This window comes from Plecotus auritus (assembly GCF_963455305.1).
Source record: "Plecotus auritus genome assembly, chromosome: 8".
NCBI classification, from domain to species: domain Eukaryota; kingdom Metazoa; phylum Chordata; class Mammalia; order Chiroptera; family Vespertilionidae; genus Plecotus; species Plecotus auritus.
This window is the reverse complement of record NC_137782.1, coordinates 83,632,343-83,645,706: the sequence shown is the minus strand read 5'-3', so window position 1 is coordinate 83,645,706 and position 13,364 is coordinate 83,632,343. Positions and strand designations below refer to the sequence as shown.

The following is a 13,364-nucleotide window of genomic DNA, read 5'->3' as shown; positions in this document are numbered from 1 at the left end:
GGGGGGGGGGGGGGGTGTCCCTCAGCCCAGCCTGCACCCTCTCCAATCTGGGAGATTGTACACTAATAATGAACTCACAGAAAGAGAAACTAAGGACTCCCGTTTACCACTGTAACAAAAAAATTAAGATACTTAGGGAATAAACTTAACCAATGAGGTAAAAGACCTGTATCCAGAAAAATACAGAACGTTGAAAAAAAAGACAGAAGATATAAACAAGTGGAAGAATGTACCGTATTCATGGATTGGTAGAATCAACATCATTACAATGTCCATAATGCCCAAAGCAATCCATAGATAAAATGCAATCCATATTACAATGCCATCAGCATATTTTACAGATCTAGAACCAATACTCAAAAATTTATATGGAACCAAAAAAGACCCCAAATAGCCTCAGCAATCTTTAGACAGAAGGAGGAATCACAATACTGGATATCAAGGTACACTACAAAGCTACTGTAATTAAAACAGCCTGGTACTGGCACAAGAACAAGCATATAGATCAATGGGACAGAACAGAGAACCCAGAAATCGACCCATGCAATTGTGCTCAATTAATATTTGACAAAGGAGGCAAAAGCATAAAAGATAGTAAAGACTGTCTTTTGAATAAATGGTGTTGGGATAATTAGAGGTACATGCAAAAACACACACACACACACACACACACACACACACACACACACACACAGACACACAAACAAAACCTACCGACAAAGCAAAGCCCAGGCCTAGAAGGTTTCACCACTAAATTTTACTAATCATTTAAGGAAGGATACCAACTCTTCACAAATCTTCCAAAAAAGAGAAGAGGAAGAAACAATTTCCAACACATATTATGAGGTCAGTGTCACCCTGATACCAAAACCAGACAAAGAAGTTACAAGAATACAAAATTACAGATTAATATCTCTTAAGAATATGGGTCTTCAACAAAATACTAGCAAATGGAATCCAGCAATATACAAAAAGAATTACACACCATGACCAAGTGGGATTTATCCTAGGGATGCAAAGTTGGTTTAACAGCCAAATTTCAATTAATATATACATCAGATGACTAGAACAAAAAACAAAAATCATATGGCCATCTCAATGTATGCAGAAAAAGCATTAGACAAAATCCAACACTCTTTCATGATTTAAGAAAAAAGAAAAACCACTCAAGAAACTAGGAATAGCTGAAACTGGTTTGGCTCAGTGGATAGAGCGTCGGCCTGCGGACTGAAAGGTCCCGGGTTCGATTTCGGTCAAGGGCATGTACCTTGGTTGCGGGCACATCCTCAGTGGGAGGTGTGCAGGAGGCAGCTGATCGATGTTTCTCTCTCATCGATGTTTCTAGCTCTCTATCCCTCTCCCTTCCTCTCTGTGAAATATCAATAAAATATATTTAAAAAAAAAAAAGAAACTAGGAATAGAAGGGAAGTTCCTCAATATAAAGGGCACCAACCCAGTTCACATCATACTTAATGATGACATAATGGATGGTTTCCCTTTAAGATCAGGAATAAAACAAGGATGTCCACTGTTGCTATTTCTATTCTAACCTGCAGTGAAAGTTCTAATCAGGGCAATTAGCCAAAGGAATGGAGGGAGGGAGGGAGGGGGAAATAATAAAAGGCATCTATATTGGAAAGGAGGAAGCAGAACTATCTCTATTTTGCATGCCATGATCTTGTATGTAGGAAGCTCTAAGGAATCCACCAAAAAAAAAACTATTAGAAGTAATATATGAGGTGTGGAGAGGGTGTCTTGACTCAGTCAACCAAACCCGGAACCTTGGACAAGAGACTCTGGTTGAGAGCACATGGCAGTGCCCTCCTTGTGATGAAGACTGGGATAAAGATTTGTGGGAACAGACCAGCACCCCATTTGTCTGGGGTACAGCGAACTACTGTGGCAAGAACAGCCCTGCAAGCAACATAGTTATAGAACATAAGAGTAACCTGGCTTCAGGCATGCGCGTTCCCAAGTCTCTGCCGTATGTTCTGCCATGGAAAAACAATGACTGAACCCAGAAGACTCTTGCTTCTTCCTCCTATCAGTGGGTTCTTCATTTTTCTCCTAATCTAATTATAGAAAGATAAACTGTCTGTGACTTTCAAAAAAAAAAAAAAGTAATATATGAGTTGGGCAAGATGGCAGGATAAAGATCAATATACAAAAAATCAATTTAATTTCTTGCAATGAACAATCAAAAATCAAATTAAGAAAATTTTATTCACAACAGTTTACAAAATAGGAATAAATTAATTATCAAAATAGTTTACCAAAGAAATGAAAAATGTATATTTGGAAACTGATTCTACAATTCATATGGAATTGCAAGGGAGCACAATCGACAAAATAACCCTGAAAAAGAAGACTAAATAGGAAGACTCATTCTTCTCAATTTCAAAACTTACTACAAAACAATAGTCAAAACAGTGTGGTACTGGTACAAGAATAAACATATAGACCACAGGAATAGAATTAAAAGACCAGATATATACCCATACACCTATAGTCAACTGATTTTTGACAAGGTTGCCAAGATCATTCAATGAGGAAAGAACAGAGTTTTGGACAAATGGTATTTTAAAACTCTTTGAAGAAAAGAGGCATAAATTTAGCAATAGATTCTTATTTATGATACCAAAAGAGTAAGCAACAAAAAAATAAATAGACTTCATTATCAAAATTAAGAACTTTTATGCATCAAAGGACTCTCAAGCACGATTGAGTGGAAAGACAACCCAGAATGGGGAAAAAAAAACCTTACAAATCATGTATTTAACAAGAGACTTGTATTCAGAACATATATTTATAAACTCTTACAACTCAATAATAAAAAGACAACCCAATTTGAAAATATGCAAAGTATCTGAAATGACATTTCAGACACACAAATGGACAATAAAGCACATGAAAAGATACTCAGTATCATTAGCCAGAAGAGAAATGCAAAAAAACAGTCAAATACCACCAGGACAGTTTAAAAAAAAAAAAAAAGAGCCCTAACCGGTTTGGCTCAGTGGATAGAGCATCAGCCTGCGGACTCAAGGGTCCCAAGTTCAATTCCGGTCAAGGGCATGTACCTTGGTTGCGGGCACATACCCAGTAGGGAGTGTGCAGGAGGCAGCTGATCGATGTTTCTCTCTCATCGATGTTTCTAACTCTCTATCCTTCTCCCTTCCTCTCTGTAAAATATCAATATTTTTTTTTTAATAAAAGAGGGACATAGTGTTAGCACTTACGTGGAGCAACTGACCCTCAACTATAGCTGGTGGGAATATAAAATGTTCCAGCCACTTTGGGAAATAGTTTGGCAATTCCTCAAATAATTAAACATAGTTACCATGTTATTCGGCAATTACACTCATAGGTATACCCAATAAAATGAAAACATGTCCACACACAAACTTGTACATAAATGTAGCAGCACTATTCATAATAGTCAAAAGGTAAAACAACCCAAATACCCATGAACACACAAATGGATAAACAAATTGTGGTATATCCATATAATTAAACATTATTTGGTAATTTAAAAAATAAAATACTGATTCAGGATACAACATAGATATAACCTTGAAAACCTAACGTTTTCAAGTGAAAGAAACCAGCCCCCCAAAACCATTTATGATTCCATTCACATGAAAACCAGAGACAGAAAGTAGACTAGCTATTACTTAGGGATAGAGGAAGTGAGGGCAGGGGATAGAGGAATGGTAGCGAAAAGGTACAAGTTTCTTTTTGAGTTGATGAAAATGTTAAAAAATTGGCTGTGGTGACGATTGTATACATTTGTGAATATATGGAAAAACAATGAATTACAGACTTTAAATGGGTGACTTGTATAGTATGTGAACCATATCTCAATAAAACTGCCTTAAAAATACAGTAGCCAGCTAAGAAAATATATCATATTGAAGAAAATAAAATGCAGGGTCAGGAACCAAATCCCACCCCCAATTCATTAGTATCCTCCCAGCCTTGAGAGCAGTGTCTGTCATTTAAAAAGGATTCAGTGAAACACAAGAAAAAGAGAATAAAACATGGTAGGAAATCTGGATGTCACTACATGATAACAGTGCAAAATTCTACACTATGCAATATTACCAAGAGTTAGATATGATAATATCCCCACTTTCATCAGGCACTGTTGGAAGCCCTTCACTTGTAATAACTGACTTAATCCACATAGCCACCTCCGTGGTATGTAGTACATACACAGGTGATCTTCATTATTCACACATTCCAAATCTACAAATTCACCTACTCATTAAAATTTTCTGTAATCCAAATCAATATTTGTAGCTCTCTCAAGGTCATTTGTAAATATGAGCAGAGCTGGAAAAAAAACTGAGTCCAAGAACACACACACTCAAACAAGGTGACACTCTGCCTTATTTCAGCTTTCATACACAGATGACCAGAACATAGAGACAATAGGAAGTAGTGCAGTGTAATGCAGTAAGTTCCAGCTCTTTAGAGTTAAGGACAGCTTGTCATTTTCCCAAGATCAGAAAGCTAATAAATGGACTGCATGAGCCACAGATACAAAGTGAAAAAACTGGTGGTTGAATGAGTACTTTTTAAGTACAGAAGAAAAGTCTGCAAAATCCCCCAAATATTTGAAAATTAGCACTTAAATAACTGATGTGCCAAAGGGAATATCAGAATGTATTTGTTACTGAATGAAAACACACATCAATATTTGTGGCATGTTGCTGAAACAGTACCTATGAAGCAGTTTATTGCAGTCCACACCTATATCAGAGAAGCAATGTACCAAAGCAATGATTTCCACTTCCAGCTTAAGAAACAAAAAGGAAAGATGCAAGCTAAATTCAATGTGAGCATAGAAGTAAGTAATCCTATATAATAAAGAGGTAGTATGCAAATTGACCCTCACACCCTTGCACAAGATGGCCACCCCCATGTGGTCAAAGATGGCCGCCACAAGATGGCCGGCAGGGGAGGGTAGTTGTGGGTGATCAGGCCAGCAGGAGAGGGCAGTTAGACGTGACCGGGCTGGCAGAGGAGGGCAGTTGAGGGCGACCAGGCCTGCAGGGGAGGGCAGTTGTGGGGGACTAGGCCTGCAGGGGAGGGCAGTTGGGAAGGACCAGGCCTGCAGGGGAGGGCAGTTGGGGGGGGGGGAAACCAGGCCTGCAGGGGAGGGCAGTTAGGGGCGACCAGGCCAGCAGGGGAGGGCAGCTGGGGGCAATTGGGTCAGCAGGGGAGTAGTTAGGGGATGATCAGGCTGGCAGGAAGAAGTGGTTAGGGGCAATCAGGCAAGCAGGCAGGCGAGCAGTTGGGAGCCAGCAGTCCTGGATTGTGAGATGGATGTCCGACTGCCGGTTTAGGCCCAATCCCTGTGGGTGCCAGATTGGTGAGGGTGCAGGTTGGGCTGAGGGACCCCCCACTCTTCCCCCGCAGTGCACGAATTTTGTGCACTGGGCCTCTAGTAAAAAATAACAGCAGAAATCAATGAAATAAAAACAGAAAGAGAAAATCCATGAAACCAAATGCTACTTTTTTGAGATCAGCCAGACTAATAATGGAAAACAATATACATAACAAACAAAAGAGAAATGGAAAAATTAGTATCAGGAATAAGACAAATGACATCCCTCCATTTTTACCCATATTAGGAGAAGAAGAAATACTATGACCTACTTTATGTGTCAACAAATTTGACTTCTTAGATGAAATGGACAAAATCTGTGAAGATATAAACTACAAAAGCTCATTCAAAAAGATATATACAATCTAAATAGCTCTATATCTACTAAAGGAAATGAATTTGTAGCTAAAACCTTGCCCCAAAACTTAAGATCCAGATGGCTTCACTAGTGAATTCTACTAATATTTAAGGAATAATATCAACTTTACACAAATTCTTTCAGAAAACTTGAAGAGGTTATACACTTCAAAACTCAATCTGAGTCCAACATTACTCTGACACCAAAACTAGACAAAGAAGTACCCTTTTTGAACATAAATGTAAAAATTCTCAAGGAAATTTTACCAAATTGAATCCAACACAATATAAAAAAAAAACACACAATGACCAAGTGGAATTTACCCAAGGAATGCAAGGTGGGTTTAACATTTTAAAATCTATGTAACTCATCATATTAAAAAACTAAAAGCAGACCATCTGATGAACTAAAACTATAAAACATCTCTCTAAGAAAACATTCAGAAATCTTAGTGATCTTGGCTTTGGCAAATATTTCTCAATACAACACAAAAAGCAGGACTACAAAAGAAAAAAATAAATCAGACTTCATCAAAATTGAAAACTTTTGTTCTTCTTTGCATGACTAAGAAGTAAAAAGGCAAAAAACAAATTGAGAGAAAATATTTGCAAAAGATATATAAATATGTAAAACTCTACAACTCAATAAGACAAGCCAACTTAAAAATAGGCAAAAGATCTGAATAGACACCTCACTCAAGAAGACATATGGAAGGTAAATAAGCACTGAAAAAATGCTTAACATAATTTGTCACTATGGAAATGCTATTTAAAATCCTAACAACACTACATTGGAATGGCTAAAACTAAAAGGACTAAGCACTAAGTGCTGGCAAAGAAGTAGAACAATTAGACCTCTTATACACTGCTGGTGGCAATGTATATGATAAAACCACTCTGGAAAACAGACTGGCAAGTTTTTTTAAATAATCGCACACCTACCATGCAATTTAATCATTTAACTCTTAGGTATTTTCAACCTTTTTCATTTCATGGCACACATAAACTAATTACTAAAATTCTATGGCACACCAAGAAATATATACCTTTTGCCAATCTGACAAAAAATAGGTATACTTTTGATTCATTCACACCAGACAGCTAATATTTTGTTGACTGTTGTCATTTTCTTATTTGACAATTTAAAGGAAAAGAGGTCAGTGCCCCTAACTAGTCAGGAATTGCATGTTTTAAAAATTCTTGCGGCACACCAGTATGCTATGGCACACCAGCTGAAAATCACTGCTCTAAAGAAATGAAAGCATATGTACACACAAAAACTTGTACTCCAATAGTAAATAGCCCCAAACTGGAAAACAATCCAAACGTTCATCAATCTCGTGAATGAACATACAAAATGTTATATAGGTACAACATAGCATACTATTCAAAAATAGAAAGAAATAAACTATTGATACATATAATAACGTGGTGGGGGGATGAATTTCAATATAATTATTCCAAGTCAAAGTGAATTAAGTTAAAAAAAAAAGAGTAAATTTATATAATTTAAGTTATATAAAATTGTAGAAAATGAAAACTTATCTATAGAGTCAGAAATAAAACAGTGGTTGACTAAAAATAGGCAGCAAGGATGGGTGGTAGGGAGGAATAACGAAGAGGCAGAAGGAAAGTTTTAGAGGTGATTGATGTTCATTCTCTTGATTATGGTGATGGTTTCATGAATAACACATATCAAATATATTAAATTGTATACTTTAAATATGTGCAGTTTGTTGTAGGTCAATTATCCTATATAATAAAACCCTAATATGCAAATCGACCAAACAGCGGCACGACCAGCCGCTATGACACGCACTGATCACCAAGTGACAGACGCTCAACACTGGAGCTGCCTCCTGGTGGTCAGTGTGCACCCATAGGGGGTGTGCTGGTCAGCCAGAAGCCAGGCTCATGGCTGGCGAGCGCAGCGGTAGTGGCGAAAGTCTCTCCTGCCTCTGCGGCAGCGCTAAGGAGCAGCCAGAAGCCAGGTTCACGGCTGGCGAGCACAGCGGCGGTGGCAGGAGTCTCTCCCACTTCTGCTGCAGGCGGGAGGTAAGGAGCAAGGGGTCCCGATTGCAAGAGGGCACAGGCAAGGCTAAAGGAACCCTTCCCCCTTCCAGTGCACATATTTTGTGCACCAGGCCTCTAGTACCTCAACAAGGCCACAAAAGGAGAATGGGAAGAGTTGAGGGAGGAGAGAGCAGAGAAAGAAAAGGAAATCAATCCAGGAAGACCAGTATCCAGAGTTCAGGGAGGGCAAAGAAAAAGGAGGTACAAATATCCTATTCTATATAATCCTATATAATAAAAAGCTAATAGGCAAATGGTTGTCATGCCCTCACGCCTTAACGGCTCAGACACTCAACACTGGGGAGAGAGGAATGGGGACCAGCCAGGCTGTGGCCCGGGAGAGGGACAAGCCGTCTGCCCCACGGTCCCGGGCGCCAGCGGCTGGAGCTGTGGCCCGGAAGAGCAACAAGCCGCATGCCCCGTGGTCCCAGGCACCAGCGGCTGCGCTACACTTGCGGCCCAGGAGTGACACAAGCCGCATGCCCTGCGGTCCCAGGCACCAACGCCTGCAACCTGAGCACTCGCCCACGGTCCCCTGCGGCTGCAGCCGGCCCGAGCAAAGCTGGCCTGGGTCCTGCAACCGGCCAGAGGAGGAAATTCTGGGTCCCGGGTGCAGGGCAAGGCAGAGGCGATCAGGCCAGCAGGGGAGTAGTTAGGGGCTATCAGGCAGGTAGGCAGAGGTGGTTAGGGGCAATCAGGCAAGCAGGCAAAGGGGTTAGGGGTGATCAGGCAGGCAGGCAGGCAAGCCATTAGGAGCCAGCAGTCCAGGATTGTGAGAGGCAGTCAGACATCCCCTGAGAGGTCCTGGATTACAGAGGGGGCAGGCCAGGCTGAGGGACTCGCCCTGACCCCCGTGCACAAATTTCATGCACCAGGCCTCTAGTCCTATATAATAAAAGGCTAATATGCAAATCAACTGAACGGCAGAAGGACCTGTCACTATGATACACACTGACCACCAGGGGGCAGACACTCAACGCAGGAGCTGCCCCCTAGTGGTCAGTGCGCTCCCACAGGGGGAGCACCGCTCAGCCAGAAGCCAGGCTCACAGCTGGCAAGTGCAGCAGCGGTGGCGGGAACCTCACCCGCCTCCGCAGCTGTGCTAAGAATGTTCTACTGCTGGCTTAGTGGGAGCAGGCCTAAGACGTCAGTTGGACATCCCCCAAGGGCTCCGGGACTGCGAGAGGGAGCTGGCGAGGCTTAGGGACGACCCCCCAAGTGCACGAATTTCATGCACCAGGCCTCTGGTATACATAAGAGTATTCCAACACAGCCTGTGTGGTTCAGTGGTTGAGCATCCATCTATGAACCATAAGATCGAGGTTCGATTCCCAGTAGGGGCACATGCCCAGTTGCGGACATGATCCCCGGGGGTGGGGCATGCAGAAGGCAGCCAATCAATGATTCTCTTTCATCATTGATATCTCTAAATTCAAGAGTCAGCCAAGTAATAATAAAAAAATCTACATTTAAGTACAAAATCACGAAAACTTACAATACCAAGGATAAAGATCTTTTAAAATTCAGAAAGAAAAATAGATCAACTACAAAAGAATGAAACCAGAACACAGAAATTAAAAGCATGTTCTTCCTGGTTTTGACAGTGGCTCAGACATGTATTAGACAAGTGAGCTTTAGTATATTATGTAACCCCTCCATGTTTCAGTTTCTCATTATTATTATTATGATTATTACACTAGAGATCTGGTGCACGAAATTCGTGCATGGGGGTAGGGGGGAGTCCCTCAGCCTGGCCTGCACCCTCTCCAATCAGCCTGGACCCTTCGGGGGATGTCCGACTGCCTCTCACAATCCGTGACTGCTGGATCCTAACCGCTCGCCTGCCTGATCACCCCTAACCCCTCTGCCTGCTTGCCTGATTGCCCCTAACTGCTCCCCTACTGGCATGATCGCCCCTACCTGCTCCCCTGCTGGCCTAATCGCCCCTAACCACCTCTGCCTCCCCCGCACCCGGGACCCAGGATTTCCTCCTTCTGGCTGGCCACAGGCACCCAGGACTCAGGCAGGCTTCGCCCGGGCTGGTCGCAGCCGCAGGGGACCGTGGGTGGGAGCTCAGGCCGCAGCCGCAGGTGCTGGCACCCGGGACCGCAGAGCGTGCAGTTTGTCCCTCTCCTGGGCCACAGCCTGGCTGGTCCCCATTCCTCTCTCCCCAGTGTTGAGTGTCTGAGCCCTTAAGCTGTGAGGGCATGACAACCATTTCCATATTAGCTCTTTATTATATAGAAGGATAGCAGTAGTCATGTAGTCAAATTAATAAATTAATTTGTAAAGTGCCTAGAATAGTGCCTGGTAAGTGGTAAATACTACATAAGTGTTGGTTAAATAAATAAATAAATCAAATTAACATCAACTTCTCATCAACAATACTGGATGACAATAGTTAAAACAAAAATGCTTTCCAAGTTTTGAGGAAAACTAATTTTCAGACTCAAACTCTATGCCTAGCTAATGATCATTTGTGTGTACAAGGGTAGAATGAATTCAGAAAAGTCACATCCCACACAGATTTTCTTGAAGATTCAACTGGGAATAAGAAACAAAGATGAATTTAAGCCTGGAAAGATGACGATCAGAAAACAGTAACTCCAATTGGGGAAAGGATTTTTTGTTTTTAATATTAAGAAGCAACTTTCCAGGAAATCTAAATAACCAGGTATGACAGAAATAAAGACCTCAAGAAGAAGTCTCTAAGAAGAAAGAGGATTTGAGAGACTACCTGATACAACAGTTTTGAGGGGGATCCCTGTCAAGAAGAAAAGAGAACGGCAACACCAAGAAAAAGACACAAGTAGCTCAAGAAAAGAAAGAGAATCACAGTACATAACCTGAATTTGCACAATGACAATAATCAACAATACTATTTTTTTATTTTTCGTCGTTTAAAACAAGCCTATGTAGCCAAAGCCCTGGCAATTTAATATTGGATGCCAACAGGGCAAAAGTACAGCTTACAAGCTTTGGATGACTAGTAAGGGTGACAGGGCTAGAAAAATACCTAACCTCAAAAAGTGAAAAATCAAGGGTTACTTTATATAGGAAGTGGAATAAAAAAATAAAAGCATATTACTTAAAGTTATAAAGTTTACTAATAATATGAATAAAAATGTGATTTATTATTAGGAGGTTTGGGGGTGGAGGAAGGGGGGCTGCATAAGTGACCAAACCTCTTCTATCATACCTAGAATTCAAGATAGATTCAAAACCAATGCATCAGGTACACGCATGATATTTAGAAATAAAACCAAAACACTTAAAAGTGGTTATCACTGGAGAGTAAAAATGCGATAATTTAAGTAAAGTTAATGAAGTTCGCTAAGTTTTAAAACAAAGGAAACAAGCATTGAGTTGAACAGTTTCTCTTTAGAAAAACTCAAGGAATACTGAGAATGCCATCAAAACAAAGCTTCCGGTTCCTCCTTGAATAGGAGCTAAACAAAAATCAAGATCTCACCAACATAAGCAAAAAAATATCAGGTCACAGTGACAGACGGCCACGACCCTCAACAACGAAGGGGTAGGGAACATGATATGCCCCCGATCCTTCCCAATCCAGAAATGCTAATTAAGAGTACAAAATCGAACTCGGACGGAAACAAGAAATACAAAACTCAAGAACAGACAAAAGTCTACACACACATATTAACAAACTAATAATAAAAGAGTAAGGTTCAAGTGTTCTCAGGAATTATGAAAATTTCCATGAGCATGATGTCCAGCAGTCAGGGCACCTAGAGGTAGGGACCCTCCTATCTTGCCCTAGATGTTCTCAGGTGCAGCTTTTACGGCAGGATCTACAAATGGTTGCTCACACTAGGAGAAAACGTTTCAGGCTCGGCCAACAACAAAAAGCTCGCCGCCGGCGACTACTTTACAAGGTAGTTAAAAGCTGGGATCAGCAAGCGCATCCCTGACTAACTTCAGCGGACCGGTCTGAAGTGGCCCAATTGTCTGGGAGCCACTTCCGAAACCCAAACAGCGCGGTGCCGGGAGGAAACAAAGCCGTGGGCGGGGCCTTCAGGTCCCGGAAAAGCGGGCAGGGTACGAGCAGCTCGCAGGCGGGTGCAGGCCACGCTCGGCCCTCACCCAGTCCGGGCCACTCACCGGGAACCCCAAAGGCGAGTGCCGGTGCCCCACCGTGCGTGGGGCCGCCACTGCCCGCGGGGCAGACTAGGCGGCGCGGACCCCGGGGGCAGGGGCTGGCCCGACGGCCGCGGCCTAGGCGCGCCAGGGCTCTCGGTTTTCCGCGGCAGTAGCCGGGCTCCCCTCACCTTCTCTTCTACGCAGTTGACGATGATGGACGGGTATTTGCGGCTGAGCCAGCGGAAGAACGCCGGGACTCCCATAACGGCGCCTGGCTGGAGGCGGCGGCGCAGCCCGTGGACAAACGTAACCCTTGACACAGACAGGAGCGGCCGCCGCGGGCATGGGCACTTCCGCCCACGTGTTCACCGGCGACAGGAAGTGATGTCACGGGGCGCCGCGGGGGAAGCCGGGAGGACGGTTCGAGCGGGTGAGGAGGCTCCCCACCCGGGAGCTGTCGAGGTGGTTCGATGATTGTCCGAAGCGGGGTTCGGAGGCGGAGCGGGTGGTGAGGGCTGCCCCGGGCTCGTTTGGCGTGCTCGCTCTTGGCGGCGCCATCCCCGACGCCCGAGGTCGAGCACGCCATCGCCACGGCTCCCTCAGCATTTCTCCTCCCCAGTCCTAGGGCTCCCCTGGGTGGTCTCCTGCGCGCTCCGAAGGCCTCTGGGAAGCGCTTCCTTGCGGGTTTGGGCACCATCTCAGTTCAAAATAGAGTCAAAGCATCGTTATTTATACTTCCTGGTTTTGTACGTACCTAACCTCAAAAAGTGAAAAATCAAGGGATACTTTATAAAGGAGGTGAAATAAAAAAGTAAAAGCATATTACTTTAAGTTATAAAGTTTACTAGAAGAGTATTTTTAAGTACTTTGCACTAAGGATGGATAGTGTACGTAACTCACTTTAGGTATTAGATGGAATCTAGCGGGCATTTAGCATCTAATTCAACCTTCCAGCTGCATTTACGAGTATAAAATAATTGCTGATAACAATCTCCAGCATTTATTTGAGCGCTTACAATGTACAAGCATAGGCTAAGGGATTATCTCATTTAATCGTCACTTGAGCCCTCTGAGGGGGGCAATTATCATCTTCATGTAACATGAGAAAGTCAAGATGTAATGGGGTTAAGTCACTTGCTTATTCACACAACTGTGGTTCAGTCCAAGTAAAGATCATTTAATCCTGTCCTTGCACTAACAGTATATTTTTATCCCTTGTTTTCTGATGGCTTTCTGTACGTTTTTTCAGCATGTAAAGAGAGAGGTCTGGAAGAGTATGTATTTATATCCATTTGCTCAAGCCTGGAAGTCTGTGTCCCTGGAATCCCCTCTTGGTTTGACAAATCACATTCAATCCTAAAGGCTCACCTTAAGAGGCCCCTGTGGAAGTATTTCTCCGTGCTACCTGGCATGCAGTGTAAGGTTTAATCAGAGATGTAAG

General features: G+C 42.7%; 1 protein-coding gene across 1 annotated transcript in view; it reads right to left on the bottom strand.

Moving 5' to 3' along the window:
* Nucleotides 1-12,287, bottom strand: part of XRN2 (5'-3' exoribonuclease 2) — a 92,684-nt gene extending 80,397 nt beyond the window's left edge. The window contains exon 1 of the mRNA XM_080685575.1: nt 12,112-12,287. Within this exon, the coding sequence (XP_080541701.1) occupies nt 12,112-12,186 (75 nt within the window). The 5' untranslated portion in view covers nt 12,187-12,287. The remainder of the gene's footprint in view (nt 1-12,111) is intronic.
* Between the last annotated feature and the right edge of the window lie 1,077 nt (nt 12,288-13,364).